The 16,408-nt window shown below is 43.5% G+C and overlaps 1 protein-coding gene across 1 annotated transcript in view; it reads right to left on the minus strand.

Moving 5' to 3' along the window:
• The window catches only part of HES7 (hes family bHLH transcription factor 7), a 31,001-nt gene that overhangs the window by 10,145 nt on the left and 4,448 nt on the right, over positions 1-16,408 (minus strand). The window contains exon 2 of the mRNA XM_073650997.1: positions 15,985-16,080. Coding sequence (XP_073507098.1) covers positions 15,985-16,020 — 36 coding nt within the window. The 5' untranslated portion in view covers positions 16,021-16,080. The remainder of the gene's footprint in view (positions 1-15,984; positions 16,081-16,408) is intronic.

Below are 16,408 nucleotides of genomic sequence, written 5' to 3' on the forward strand. Positions count from 1 at the left end.
AATCGGCTCAAATTGTTAGCGGACACCATGTTGCGTTTGGAGAGCCCCTGTGTGCCTAAACATTGGAGCTCCCCCACAAGTGATCCCATTTTGGAAACTAGACCCCCCAAGGCACCTATCCAGATGCATAGTGAGCACTTGGAACCCCCAGGTGCTTCACAAATTGATTCGTAAAAATTAAAAACTGGAAAAAAAAATACTTTTTCATTTTTACGGATTAATTTGTGAAGCACCTGGGGGTTCAAAATGCTCACCACCCATCTAGATAAGTTCCCAGGGGGGTCTAGTTTCCAAAATGGGGTCACTTGTGGGGTCACTGTTTAGGCACATCAGGGTCTCTCCAAACGCAACATGGCGTCCGCTAATTATTCAAGCAAATTTTACAATCAAAAACTCAAATGGCGCTCCTTCCCTTCCAAGCCCTGCCGTGCGCCCAAACAGTGGTTTTCCCCCACATATGGGGTATCTGCGTGCCCAGGGGAAATTGCACAACAAATTTTGGGGTCCGTTTTTTCCTGTTACCCCTGTGAAAATAAAAAAAATTGGGTCTAAAGTAACATTTTTGTGAAAAAAGTTAAATGTTCGTTTTTTTCTTCCACATTCCAAAAATTCCTGTCAAGCACCTGAAGGGTTAATAAAGTTCTTGAATGTGGTTTTGAGCACCTTGAGGGGTGCAGTTTTTAGAATGGTGTCACTTTTGGGTATTTTCTGTCATAAAGACCCCTCAAATTTACTTCAAATGTGATGTGGTCCCTAAAAAAATGGTTTAGTAAATTTTGTTGGAAAAATGAGAAACCGCTGGTCAAATTTTAACCCTTATAGCTTCCTAATAAAAAAAAATTTGGTTCCAAAATTGTGCTGATGTAAAGTAGACATGTGGGAAATTAATTTATTTATTAAGTATTTTGTGTGACAAATCTCTCTGATTTAAGGGCATAAAAATTCAAAGTTTGAAATAAACGCAAGTGATATCAAAGAAATTTTACCACTATCATGAAGTACAATATGTCACGAAAAAACAGTCTCAGAATCAGGGGGATCCGTTGAAGCGTTCCAGAGTAATTACCTCATAAAGTGACAGTGGTCAGAATTGTAAAAGTTGGCCTGGTCATTAACGTGCAAAACCACCTTGGGTTGTAAAGGGGTTAAAAGGGAGATTTCCAGTGAAGGAGAACAGTCACCCCTCTAAATCAGTGTCTGGGGCAGTGGTTGGTGCTGCCCAAAAGGATGATGATGATGATGATGGACAGATAAAGAAACTAACTCCATGAATGGAGCTCATGACTGGTATTGAATAGAAAGGCGGCCATATTACTATTTTTATCAAAAGAAAAGAATGAGGGCACTACCCAAAAAAATTTGAGGTCTGCCTAAAAGCTGAAGCACAAAAAAAAAAAAAAAAGTGGGATCACCAGAAATTAATCTTATTTTTATTAATATGAAAAGACAAAAACACTACAAATATAAAAACGATTAAAAATTCCTATAGGCCATATTTACAAAAACTAGATGTGCCCACAATAGAGAGAACACCTATCCTCGTCTGCTTATGGCCACGTTCACACCTTCAGTATTTGTAAGCACTGGAGATGTTCAATAAAAATAATCAAAAATACAAAATTGCCAAATAATTTTTGAACACGACTAATGTATGGTTGGCGTGATGTGGGCAATTCTACTGTATGGGGGGGCACAAAGGGGACAAAAGCATCACTACTGTATGGGGGACACATAGGGGAGCATCACTACTGTATTGTATTTTTATGGTTACCATGGGACAGAAGCAAAACGATTGAGGGTTCAACCGTGACCGGGCCAGTGCGGGAGGAGGGCCTGCCGACTCCACCGAGGACACATGGTCCGCTGAAATGCATTGCGACAGGGCCCCTGCACCGCAGTACAAGCTGCTGGCATGCAAGTCAATGGTGGCACATGACAGCAACCTCATGAGCTGCGCGTCGCTTGCATGCTGAAGTCAGCTGTCTGCACCGGCTACAGAAGAGGACGCCGCACATCACAGCAGCGGAGGAAGGGGAGTAGAGTAGAATAGTTTATTTTTTTATGTTAAAGAAGAGTGGCATAATGGGGGACAGACATACCTGGAAGGGGCCCCAGGATGGGGGGACAGACATACCTGGAAGGGGCCCCAGGATGGGGGACAGAACTACATTAATGAAAGGGGGGGGGGCACAACACATACATCCTTATATAGATTTTAGAATGCTAAATCTGATCAACATGTAGGGGGAAGGGGAACCAGGTCCAGATTTTGCACCAGGGCCCAATCGGACTCTAGTTACGCCACAGGACAGAAGCGAGGTAGTTACAGTAGGTTTGTGGGAAAATGTGGGGAGGGCGCTCTAGAAGTGATCGGCCATAGATGTCTGTTACATTTTGCAGAGACAAGTCCTGGATGGAAGAAGTCAAATTAGTCTGTGCTGAATGAAGAAGAAAAGAGAATTAAGTAATTCAATTGGAAAATGTTCCTGTTGACTACATGGACTGTATATACTGACGTCTTCCACTATACGGTCATTATATGGAGGAAGATTAGCTTTTATTAATCAGTATGATATAATTATTCAGTCACTATCTGGTGGGGATATAAAAAAAAAAAAAAAAGAAAAAGTCTACACACCTGTTAAAATGCCAGGTTTTTGACATGTAAAAAGAGGATATCGAGAAGAATCAATTTAGAACCTTTTCCACCTTTAATGTCGCCCATAGTCTGTACAAATCCACTGAGAAACAAACTGAATCAGTTTGATAGGAGAAACTAAAATAATGTGGTTGCACAAGTGTGAACACTCTTATTGGGGATGTGGTGGTGTTCAGAATTAGCCAATTATTTACCCTTTATGTTACATAGTAGTCAGTGCACAGCCGCCATTATTTATAGGGATTCTGATTAACCCCACAGAAAGTTTCACTGTTCTAAAGAATTTTCCTGACATTCTTAGCATTTTACAAAAGAAGCTGTAAGCAGCTGACAACACAGCAAAGGAATCTCATTGTTCTAGTTTATTAGTCAGGAGAAGGGGACAAAAACCCTTTCCATGGCATTAGATCTACCACAGAGCACTGTGAAGATGTCATCAAGAAGGGGCTGAAATTTGGCAGAACAATGACATTATCTAGAACTGGACATCCCTCAAAAATTGATGAAAAAGAAAGTAGAAAATTGATCCGAAAGTCTGCCAAGAGGCCTACAGCAACATTAAAGGAGCTGCAAGAATTTCTGGCAAGTACTGGCTGTTTACTGCATGTGACAACAATCTCCCGTATGCTTCTCATGTCCATCCTGTGGGGTTGGGAGACAAGATGGAAGCCTTTATTTACAAACAAGAACATCCAAGCCCAGCTATGTTTGGCCAAACCCTCATCAAGTCTACCAAAACCATGAGAGAAAATTGTTATGACTGATGAGACCTAAGTGGCCCTTTATTGGACATAATTCTAAAACGTTCAACACTGAATCACAAAGAAATAAATAAATAAATACACCATACTCCCAGTGAAGCATGGTGGAGGCAGCATTGTGCTTGGGGCAGTTTTTTTTTCGGCAGCAGGAACTGGGACTTTAGTCAGTCAAAGTGGAGGAAATTATGTGCAGACTTTATATGGTCAGGGTAAGGCAGCATATATGAGCCTTGTATGTGGTTTCGTAGGTATATTGGTCTTGGTATAGTGAGTTTTACTCAGCAACTGGTTGGCAGTAGTAATTTCTGGTCATGGAGTGGCAGTATTATTCATTTGTTGTATGTGGCATTAAAAATGTATTGGTCTTTGTATTTTTATATTTTTTAAAAGACAGACAAGCAACATTAACTGTGTGTTCCAAATTTTGCCCTGGGGCCCATAGTTACAACATTGCGCCGTAGCCGTCCTCCCATCTAATTCTCTTGCACCCTGCAAGCAGTCAATCCTTGAAGGGAACCAGTCAGGTGTTTCTACCCCAAATTAATATGATCGAAGCAAAGTCGCTGTAATGTAGAGTAAATTCATACCTTAGTAGTCGAAAATAAATTTCCCGATATTTATAAATCCCTTGTTGCATTTTTATGCTGATTAACACTACATGAACAGCTCTAATGCCTCTCGCCGGCCTCCGGTCACTGACTGGAGTTCCCTGGGGTAGCACATGTGCAGATCATTAGTTCGGCTCCAACATGGAGCGCCCAGTGAATGATGGAGTGCGCATGGCATCTTGTATGGTGGAGGGGACACATGACAACCAAGAGTGACTTCAGTCAGTCACCAGAGGCTGACAAGAAAAAGGTAGAGAGGCAACAATGGTACAAGTTTACTTTACATCAGACATGGGCGAAATGTTGCTCGTGGGCCACATCTGAGCATTTGGCTGTTCCAGTCCTGCCCTCGGATCGAGAGTCGAAGGGCTGAAAATATCATGTGTTGAGATCAGGACTTATTGCTGGCCACATCAGAACTCTCCAGTGCTTTGTTTCCATCCATTTCTGGGGGCTTCTTGAAGTATGTTTGGCATCAATGTGTAGCTGGAGGACCCATGAATAAGGACGTAAACCCAGCTTTCTGACACTGAGCTCTACATTAACAAAGGATTTTGAGTGACAATCTTCAGATTTCATAATGCTGTGCACACAGTGAAGGCACCCAGTGCCAGAGGCAGCAGCACAACCCAAAAACATCTTTAAGCCTCCACCATATTTGACTGTTGGTACTGTGTTCTTTTCTTTGTAGGCCTTATTCTGTTTTCTGTAAAAAGTAGAATGATGTGCTTTACCAAAAAGCTCTATCTTAGTCTTATCTGTCCACAAGACGCATTTTGACTTACATACATTTTGGTAAACTGCAGTCTAGGTTTTTTTTATGTCTGTCAGCAGAGGGGTCCCCCTGGGTCTCCTAACATAGCATGTCATTCAAACGTCGATGGATAGCTCGCGCCGACACTGACACACCCTGGGCCCGCAGGCAGCTTAAATTTCTTTGGAACTTAATTGGGGCTGCTTATCCACCATTCGGACTATCCTGCGTTACAGCCCTTCATCAATTTTTCTCTGTCGCCAGCCTCCAGGGAGATTAGCCTCAGTGCCATGGGTTGTAAACTTCTTGATTATGTTGGTCACCGTGGACAAAGGAACATCAAGATCTCTGGAAATAGGTTTGTAATCTTGAGATTGTTGATATTTTTTAACAATTTTGATTCTCAATACCTCACACAGTTCTCTTCTCCTCTTTCTGTTCTCCATGCTTAGTGTGGCGCACACAGACATACAATGCAAAGACCGAGTCACCTCTCCCCTTCTTATCTGGTTTTAGGTGTGATTTTCATATTACCCACACCTGTTACTTGCCACAGGTGAGTTTGAACGCGCATCACGCTTGAAATATTAGTCATTTACTCACAATTGTGGAAAGGTGCCAACAATTTTGTCCGGCCCATTTTTGTGGTTGTGCGTGAAATTATGTCCAATTTGCCTTTTCTCTGTTTTTATTGTGTCGTTCACATAAAAAAGGAAATAAACGCATATAACAAAACGTGTAATTGCAAGAATTTTCTGGGAAAAATTTCAAGGGTGTCACTTTTGGGCATGACTGTGGGGTCTCATACTGTATATAATTCTGATGCACCATTGATCAGTATGTGATACTCAGCAGGGCCAACCACCAGATCCAAAAACAGCAGCAAATCCAAAAGATATGAGGCACCATAAAGATCCTTGTAAAAGTCCAATCCAATTTATTCCGGAAGATTTAACACATCACAGCAGTGAGGAGACAAAAATAGAGCAACGTTTCAGCCAAATGGCCTTTCTCAAGCCTAAAATACAATCACAAGTGTCTTGAGAAAGGCCATTTGGCTGAAACGTTGCTCTATTTTTGTCTCCTCACTGCTGTGATGTGTTAAATCTTCCGGAATAAATTGGATTGGACTTTCATGGTGCCTCGGATATCTTTTGGATTTGCTGCTATATGGGGAAGCCTTGTGGGGGCTCACACTGCATAAAAAAAAAAGGGAAGCCCTGTGGGGGCTCACACTGCATAAAAAAAGGGAAGCCCTGAGGGGGCTCACACTGCATAAAAAAAGGGAAGCCCTGAGGGGGCTCACACTGCATAAAAAAAAAGGGAAGCCCTGTGGGGGCTCACACTGCATAAAAAAAAGGGAAGCCCTGTGGGGGCTCACACTGCATAAAAAAAGGGAAGCCCTGCGGGGGCTCACACTGCATAAAAAAAGGGAAGCCCTGCGGGGGCTCGCACTGCATAAAAAAAGGGAAGCCCTGCGGGGGCTCGCACTGCATAAAAAAAGGGAAGCCCTGAGGGGGCTCACACTGCATAAAAAAAAGGGAAGCCCTGAGGGGGCTCACACTGCATAAAAAAAAGGGAAGCCCTGAGGGGGCTCACACTGCATAAAAAAAAGGGAAGCCCTGTGGGGGCTCACACTGCATAAAAAAAAAGGGAAGCCCTGCGGGGGCTCACACTGCATAAAAAAAGGGAAGCCCTGAGGGGGCTCACACTGCATAAAAAAAGGGAAGCCCTGTGGGGGCTCACACTGCATAAAAAAAGGGAAGCCCTGCGGGGGCTCACACTGCATAAAAAAGGGAAGCCCTGCGGGGGCTCACACTGCATAAAAAAGGGAAGCCCTGTGGGGGCTCACACTGCATAAAAAAAAAGGGAAGCCCTGCGGGGGCTCACACTGCATAAAAAAAGGGAAGCCCTGAGGGGGCTCACACTGCATAAAAAAAGGGAAGCCCTGAGGGGGCTCACACTGCATAAAAAAAGGGAAGCCCTGCGGGGGCTCACACTGCATAAAAAAAGGGAAGCCCTGCGGGGGCTCACACTGCATAAAAAAGGGAAGCCCTGTGGGGGCTCACACTGCATAAAAAAGGGAAGCCCTGTGGGGGCTCACACTGCATAAAAAAGGGAAGCCCTGCGGGGGCTCACACTGCATAAAAAAGGGAAGCCCTGCGGGGGCTCACACTGCATAAAAAAGGGAAGCCCTGCGGGGGCTCACACTGCATAAAAAAGGGAAGCCCTGCGGGGGCTCACACTGCATAAAAAAGGGAAGCCCTGCAGGGGCTCACACTGCATAAAAAAGGGAAGCCCTGTGGGGGCTCACACTGCATAAAAAAAGGGAAGCCCTGAGGGGGCTCACACTGCATAAAAAAAGGGAAGCCCTGAGGGGGCTCACACTGCATAAAAAAAGGGAAGCCCTGAGGGGGCTCACACTGCATAAAAAAAAAGGGAAGCCCTGTGGGGGCTCACACTGCATAAAAAAAAGGGAAGCCCTGTGGGGGCTCACACTGCATAAAAAAAGGGAAGCCCTGCGGGGGCTCACACTGCATAAAAAAAGGGAAGCCCTGCGGGGGCTCACACTGCATAAAAAAGGGAAGCCCTGCGGGGGCTCACACTGCATAAAAAAGGGAAGCCCTGTGGGGGCTCACACTGCATAAAAAAAAAGGGAAGCCCTGCGGGGGCTCACACTGCATAAAAAAAGGGAAGCCCTGCGGGGGCTCACACTGCATAAAAAAGGGAAGCCCTGTGGGGGCTCACACTGCATAAAAAAGGGAAGCCCTGTGGGGGCTCACACTGCATAAAAAAGGGAAGCCCTGCGGGGGCTCACACTGCATAAAAAAGGGAAGCCCTGAGGGGGCTCACACTGCATAAAAAAAAAGGGAAGCCCTGAGGGGGCTCACACTGCATAAAAAAAAAGGGAAGCCCTGTGGGGGCTCACACTGCATAAAAAAAAAGGGAAGCCCTGCGGGGGCTCACACTGCATAAAAAAAGGGAAGCCCTGAGGGGGCTCACACTGCATAAAAAAAGGGAAGCCCTGTGGGGGCTCACACTGCATAAAAAAAGGGAAGCCCTGCGGGGGCTCACACTGCATAAAAAAGGGAAGCCCTGCGGGGGCTCACACTGCATAAAAAAGGGAAGCCCTGTGGGGGCTCACACTGCATAAAAAAAAAGGGAAGCCCTGCGGGGGCTCACACTGCATAAAAAAAGGGAAGCCCTGCGGGGGCTCACACTGCATAAAAAAGGGAAGCCCTGTGGGGGCTCACACTGCATAAAAAAGGGAAGCCCTGTGGGGGCTCACACTGCATAAAAAAGGGAAGCCCTGCGGGGGCTCACACTGCATAAAAAAGGGAAGCCCTTCGGGGGCTCACACTGCATAAAAAAAGGGAAGCCCTGCAGGGGCTCACACTGCATAAAAAAGGGAAGCCCTGTTGGGGCTTATACTGTATATAGGGGGTATCAGCATATTTAATTATTTTCAATATTAAGTGATAACGTTAATAATTACAATACATTAATGTTGAGCAGAATTAATTTCAGCCTATTGGTTCGGCATCCACAGAAGTCACTGTCCAGTGTGGCCCCTTAGGAAAATAAATTGCCCACCCCTGGTCTACATTACAGCGACTGATAAGCCAACATTAGATTGGGGTAGAAAAAAAATCATCTGATGGGTTTTGTTCAACGCCACTGCCCGACTAATCCACCCCTACTCTCCGGGACCAGTCGGTCACCCTACTCTCCGGGACCAGTCGGTCACCCTATTCATGTTCAGCCCCATGGAGTCAATGCCGCTCTAAAAACAAATAAAATGAAGTAAGATTTTCAATCAGAATGTAAAGTGACCTTGGGGTTTAAGTTGTGTTAATATTGGCAGTGTCAGAAAAAAAATTATGAATAAAGATTAATAATATAGTACACATATTTGTTTTAAAGGCAATGTACGGGAATGTGTTCAAATCAGATTTTAAAGAGTGTTTTTTTTTTGTTTGTTTTTTAACATTTTTTTGGTGATTGAACAAAATTTACAAAACCATTTTTTTTATTTATTTTTTTTGGGACCACATCACATTTGAAGTTACTTTGAGGGGTCTTTATGACAGAAAATACCTAAAAGTGACACCATTATAAAAACTGCACCCCTCAAAGTGCTCAAAACCACATTCAAGAACTTTATTAACCTTTCAGGTGCTTCACAGGAATTTTTGGAATGTGGAAGAAAACAATGAACATTTAACTTTTTTTTTTTTCACAAAAATGTTACTTTTGTTTTATTTTCGCAGGGGTAACAGGAAAATGGACCCCAAAATTTGTTGTGCAATTTCCCCTGAGCACACAGATACCCCATATGTGGGGGAAAACCACTGTTTGGGCGCACGGCAGGGCTCAGAAGGGAAGGACCGTCATTTGACTTTTTGATTGTAAAATTTGCTTGAATAATTAGCGGACGCCATGTTGCGTTTGGAGAGCCCCTGATGTGCCTAAACACTGGAAACCCCCCACAAGTGACACCATTTTGGAAACTAGACCCCTCAGGGAACTTATCTAGATGTGTGGGGAGCACCTTGAACCCCCAGGTGCTTCACAGAAGTTTATAACATGGAGCCGTGAAAATAAAAAAATAAAAAACACTTTCCACAAAAATGATGTTTTAGCCCCAATTTTTTTATTTTCACAAGGGTAAGAGGAGAAAATGGACCCCAAAAACTTTTGTGCAATGTCTCTGGAGTACGCCAATACCCCATATGTGGGGAAAATACACTGTTTGGGCGTATGGCAGAGTTCAGAAGGGAAGGAGCACTGTGTGACTTTTTGAACGCAAAATTGTCTGGAATGGAGAGCGCACGCCATGTCACGTTTGGAGAGCCAAGATGTGTGTGTGTGTGTGGGGGGGGTTCCAATATTTAGGCACAAGTGACCCCATTTTGAAAACTACACCCCTCAAAGATTTTATCAAAGGGGTATAGTGAACATCTTGAACCCAGAGGTACAACACAGAATTTGATAACATTAGGTCATCATATTGAATAAGTTGTCATTATTCTTGAGCGCAAGTGCTCGCTACTTGAGTTTGCATCGGGTACTCAGGTATGCACCATGTACAGCGTGTGCTTGAGGGACGTGCTCGAGTCCCTGCCCCGCATGTTTCACGGTTATTAGACACCCAAAAAAAAAAAAAAACATGCGGGGATCGCTCGTGCATGGCAGCCAATCCCCGTGAGGATTTTTTGGCCGCGAAGCATATGGGGCGGACACTCAAGCACCCGCGATACTTGGTGCATACCAGAGCACCCGATGCAAACTCAAGTAGCGAGCACTTGCGCTTAACACTAGTCGCCATAGTGTCATTTTTATTTTTTTTTTCCACTTTTGAAAAAAAAAAAAAAAGCCAACCCTAACGTTTATTTTTTACGCCGTTCCTCGTGCGGTATAAGTGATTAGACGACTTTATTCTTCGGGTCGGTGTGATTACAGCAATACCAGAATCATATGGGGTTTTTATGACTGACAGCTGTCACACACTAAAAGACGCATTTTTTTGTAAAATCTAGTTTTTGCATCGCCATATTTTGAGAGCTATAATTTTTCCAGATTTTGGCAGACAGTCATGTGACGGCTCGTTTTTTGTGGGATGAGTTGACGTTGTTATTGGTGCCATTTTCAGGCACGTGACATTTTTTGATCGCTTTCTATTCTGATTTTTGGGAGGCAGAATAAACAAAAACCAACAATTCAGGAATTGTTTTTTTATTTTTTTATGCTGTTTCGTGTGTGGTAAAATTGATAAGGCAGCTTTATTCTTCGGGTCAGTACGTTTACAGCGGTACCACATTTGTATAGTTTTTCTATGTTTTGGCGCTTTTACACAATAAAAGCCATTTTATACTAAAAAATATTTTTTTGCATCGCTTTATTCTGAGAGCTATAACTTTATTTTTCGGATGATGGAGCTGTATTGCGGCTTGTTTTTTGCGGGACGAGATGTCGTTTTCAGCGGTACCATTTTTATTTATATTCATCTTTTTGATCGCGTGTTATTCCATTTTTTGTTTGGCGGTATGATAAAGCATTGTTTTTTGCTTCGTTTTTTTATTTTATTTTTTTACTGTGTTCACTAAAAGGGGTTAACTAGGGGGACAGTTTTATAGGTCAGGTCGTTCCGGACACAGCAATACCAGATGTGTGTACTTTTACTGTTTTGGTTTTTTATAATATTTATTGATGGGTACATTATATTTTTGATGGATTTTTTTTTATTTTTTATTTTTTTACATTTACAGTTTACATTTTGATACTTTTTTTAACTTTTATACTTTGTCCCACTCTGGGACTTTCACTTTTTTTATTCTGATCACCTGTATAGCACAGTAATGGAGCACCATCCCTGTGCCATGCAGGCAGTCAGCGCTGCACAGGGAGAAGATGCACTGCGTATGACCAAACTATCTTCCTGCTGTCTGGTGACCCGGATGTTGTCATGACGACATTAGGTCGTCATGGCAACATCCGGGAAGCCGCGGCAGACAGCGCTGGAGGCCGGAAGAGGTGGTGAGTATTGCGATCACCTCCCCTTGCCACCGCAATGCTGCGATCGACTTCGATCGCAGCATTACGGGGGTTAATGTGCCGGGAGCGGTGTGGGACCACTCCCTGCACATGGCATCGGGTGTCAGCTGTGACAATCAGCTGACACCTGGTGGCGATCACGCCCGCACAGCCTGTGTGCAGGCGCGATCACCATGACGTACTATTCCATACTTGGCTTTTAAAGCCCAGGGCGCAGGTACGGAATAGTATGTCATGGGCTTTAAAGGGGTTAAAGGGAACCTGTCACCAGGTTAGACTGATATGAGATATTGTCACCACCTGTAAGGCCTGATATACAGCGTTCTATAATGTTGTATATATGTCCCCAACCCAACCTGCAAGGCAAGAAAAAAAAAAAAAACATATTATACTCACCTGGGGAGAGCGGGCCGAGGGCAGTCATTTCTTTCGGTGCCGTACTTTTTGCTTCATTTGGATGACGCGTCCGTATGTCATCCACACAGCCTCCCAACATCGCGCTCCTGCGCAGGTGTACGTCTCCGGCTAGGGCAGAGCAAAGGGCTGCAGTGTGCAGGCACCGGGAAAGGTCAGAGACCTGGCGCCTGCGCACTGGAGTACTTTTCTCTGCCCTAGCCAGAGAAGTACACCTGCGCAGGAGCACGATGCTGGGAGGCTGTGTGGATGACATACGGACGCGTCATCCAAATGAAGCAAAAAGTACGGCATTGAAAGAACAACACCCCCCTCAGACCGGACCACCCCCAGGTGAGTATAGTTAAAGATCTTACTTGTCTCGCATTTTGGATCGAGGGCATGTATATAGCTGTATATCAGGGCTGAAAGGTGCTGGCCGTATCTCATATCAGTCACACCGGGTGACCGGTTTGCTTTAATTTTCATTCAAAATAAAATACATCTTCACATTTACATCTGTGTCAGGAAGTCCCCTGAACATTAGCAGCGATCGTCTTTCAGCCCATCTATGGTCCTGAAGCATCTAATGAGCGTGTGTAAAAGTTATTGTGAAGGGAGGAGGTGAGCTGTGACATCACCTATTGTGAAGGGTGGATCCTGTGTTATCTACTGTATATAGATGTGTTATCAGTCATTGTACAGGAGGAGGAGGAGGTGAGCTGTGACATCACCTATTGTGAATGGTGGATCCTGTGTTATCTACTGTATATAGAGGTGTTATCAGTCATTGTAATCCTGCGTCTTATGATACTCTTCATACAAGGAAAGGAGGATTATAATATAGTATATGTGCCCACGATGAGTTTTTGAGATGCTAAACAAACGCTTGGTAGAAGGTCTGCCATGTCCCCCAATGATAATCCGCATGTGCTGTGCACATGCTGCGGAAATTTCTGCTGCGGATTATCATTGCGGAAAAAAATGCAGCATTACCAATTATTTTGCGGAAGTGCAGTATTTTCGCCACCATTGACTTGCATTAGACCGCATGGATTATGCATCACTGTACACCGTGTTCCAAATTATTATGCAAATATTTTCTCAGATTTTCCCAAATTACCTATATGAATTGCAGTCATTGTAATTTTCCAGTCAAATAACTATTAGAGTACAATTGAAAGGTTTTTGTACAAACTGCCTATGATAACAGTATATTTTTAAAAAAATAAAACACTCAAACTGCACTCAAAATGCATGTTCCAAATTATTATGCACAGCAGAGTTTTCAACCTTTTCATTTTAATAAAGAACAAAAAAATGGTCATTTTTGAAATTATAAGCATTAGCAGGTTATTACAACCTGAAATCAAACAATTTTCAACTCAAAACTTTATTCTAGGTGATGTTACATTTGCACATAGGACCCCTTGTTGGAAAAGGAGCTTCTGAACTCTCTCGTCCATTGAATTTGTCAGGTTTTGGATGGTTTCTGCTTCAATTGTTTTGCATGAGGACAGAATACCCTCCCAGAGCTGTTGCTTAGATGTGAACTGCCTCCCACCATCATAGACACTCCTTTTGATGATGCTCCAGAGGTTCTGAATGGGGTAGAGGTCAGGGGAGCATGGGGGTCACACCATAAGTTTGTCCCCTTTTATGCCCACAGCAGCCAGAGATGCAGATGTGTTATGTGCAGCATGAGACGGGGCATTATCATGCAGAAAAATGATCTTGCTGTGGAATACACGGTTCTTCTTCTTGAACCATGGCAGGAAGTGCTGTTTGAGAAAATCCACATACATTATGGAGTTCATCTTTACCCCTTCAGGGATCCTAAAGGGGCCGACAATCTCTCTCCCCATGATTCCAGCCCAAAACATTACTCCACCTCCTCCTTGTTGGCGCTGTAGCCGTGTTTGCGTGGGGTGTCCATCAACCAGCCATCCTCCACTCCATTCATCTGGACCATCGAGCGCTGCACGGCACTCATCCGTGAACAAAACTGTTTTGAAATCAGTCTTCATGTAATGTTTGGCCCACTGGAGCCGTTTCTGCTTGTGTGAAGTGGATAGAGGAGGTCGACAGGATGGCATATGCACAGCTGCAAACCTCTGAAGGACACTGCATCTTGTTGTTCGGGGGACGTTGGAGGCACCAGCAGCTTCAAAAACTTGTCTGCTGCTATGACAAGGCTTTTTTGCCGCTGCTCTTTTAACCTGACGCAATTGCCTGTAGGAAAGAGTCCTCAATTTGCCCTTATCAGCACGCACACATGTGTACTGTGAATCAGCTACATACTTCTTGATTGCCAAGACACTTCATCCTGATCATCGCACAATGTTGATTGTAGTCATGCCTTGACCTAAACACTCCACAATTTGTTGCTTCTCAGCAGCCGACACATCCTTTTTCTTTCCCATTTTGGCAGAAAATGTAGGCTGCTTAATAATGTGAGAGAGCCTTCTTAAGTAGTCTTGCCTTTCATTGGACACACCTGCCAAACTAATTAGCACAGGTGTCTGCAATTGCTTACAGTGATATAAAGAGCCCTGACACACATCACCATCAATGAGTTTAACTGACAAACAAACAAATTCTTCCCTTATCACTCCTAAACACTTTTTGCATAATAATTTGGAACACAGTGTATATGTAGATGCGGAATCCACACCTTTCAATGTGCGGATGGTACCCGGGTGTGGAGACAGGAGACTCTCCTCCGGACCCGGGTACCATAGTACCTGTAATTAAAAACCCTTATACTCAGCTTTCCGGCACCCCCCAGTCTCCTCTGAGCGGCACTGCTGTCTCCTTGGCTTACGGCGGTGGCCTGCAAGGACCTTCTGTGACGTCCTTTAGTGATGTGACGGTCACGTCACAGAAGGTCCTTTTTAGAGCACTGGGAGCCGCTGAAGATAGCAGACGCACCGCTAATCTTCGGCGGCTCCCAGAGCTCTAAAAAAGGTCCTTGCAGACCACCGCCGGAAGCCAAGGAGACAGCAGTGCCGCTCAGAGGAGACTGAGGGACGCCGGAAAGGTGAGCGAGTATAAGGGGTTTTTTTGTTGTTGTTTTTTAGTTTTTATTATTTTTACTATTGAAGCTGCATGTGCATGGATTTATATAGTGTGACCAAGTTGTCAAGCACTTTTCCAAGTGATGCTCAAAAACTGCTTGGAAAAGTGCTTGACAACCCGCATGCAGAAATCGCATGTTCAAAACGCTTCTATATGGCAGAAAAAAAAAAAACAGCATGTAAAATCCGTAAAAATTGCAATCTAAAAAATTTTTTCTAATAGACATTCGGATTTAGAAAAAAAAAAAAAAAAGTCAAAAAACATTTATATAAATAAATGTAACAAAAACCTTATTTAACGGAAACATTATTTTCTGACGACACATTCCCTTTAAAAATATAATTTTTTTTTTTTTTTTTTAACACTTTAAGCACTTTTCCTACAGAGACTTTTTTTGGAAATAATAATAAAAAATAAAAATAAAAAAAAAAACACAATAAAGTAATAATGCATTTTATTTCTATAGCTCCGCCATACTGGGCAGCACTCCTCCACCTCATGTTTAAGCTACTTACAATGGAGCCCGGGCCGCACCGCATTAAACTCAAGGACTTACGTGTAATATATTATTAAAATCTCATTTTAGAAATTTTTAACGTTAATAGTTTAAACCAATTAGTTTTTCTACTTGACTTCAAAATAAAAAAATAAAAGCAATTTTATGGCAGTCAAGTAGTTTCTTAAAAGGGAAACGCACCTTAAAATCCCGTAATATTATGTTTGAGAAAACCTCTTTTTACCTCCCATCTATGGACAGCCGACAAGTTTTGCTTTATAAAGGGTGAAAAATTACAGTTAATCTGATAACATTGATACCTATGGAAAACATTAAAAGAAAAACAAAAAAAAAAAATACCCCGAAACGGAAAATTCCTTTAATCCGTATTATATGTGCCAGATTACTGGACTGTCAAGTGTCCATTTACAAAACAAGCATGGCAGCAGCCACTAGGGGGCAGTGCTGTCACATAGTAGTAGAGGAGGCCGAAGTACTGGGACGGAGGAGCAGCGGGATTATCGTATATTCTGGATTACTGGACGCCCAGACAGGAAGTCCACACAATTTACAGGACAGATTATAAAAAAAATTCGCAGGAGTTATTTGATGCCGAATTAAAGGTTTTGATCTGTTAATCTGGCAGGATTACGGATTAAAGGAATTTTATTGAGGCCAACCTGATTTCCGGTTAGTTGGAGAAGCAGGACTCTCATTTCATCCAGACTCTGGTTTATTCGATCCCGTCGCTGCTTTTCTACCACCGGCTTCAAGATCTAGAACAGGAGGGAGAGGACGCACCGATCACTGAGGGTACAAGTCACCACACTACACACTGCTTAAAGGGGAACTCCATGCAAAGCCTGACTACCGAAGGGAACACTGACACCGCATAATGGCAAGAGCAGCATACCCAGGATCCGGGCATCTTCCGCCATCCTCTGACCCCACAGTACAGAATATCAGTTTTGCCCGGAGTTCTTCCTTTAAACAGGATTTGTCATAAACATTATTCCCCTCCCCCCGGTGTAAACACCGCTGTTCTCCTTAATCCGGCCATGTTACTCTTTTCTTCCTGCTCCTCTACCTTAAGCATACATTTTG

Source organism: Phyllobates terribilis, unplaced genomic scaffold (assembly GCF_046119375.1).
Source record: "Phyllobates terribilis strain yellow unplaced genomic scaffold, ASM4611937v1 Scaffold_11__3_contigs__length_659146591, whole genome shotgun sequence".
Lineage (NCBI taxonomy): Eukaryota > Metazoa > Chordata > Amphibia > Anura > Dendrobatidae > Phyllobates > Phyllobates terribilis.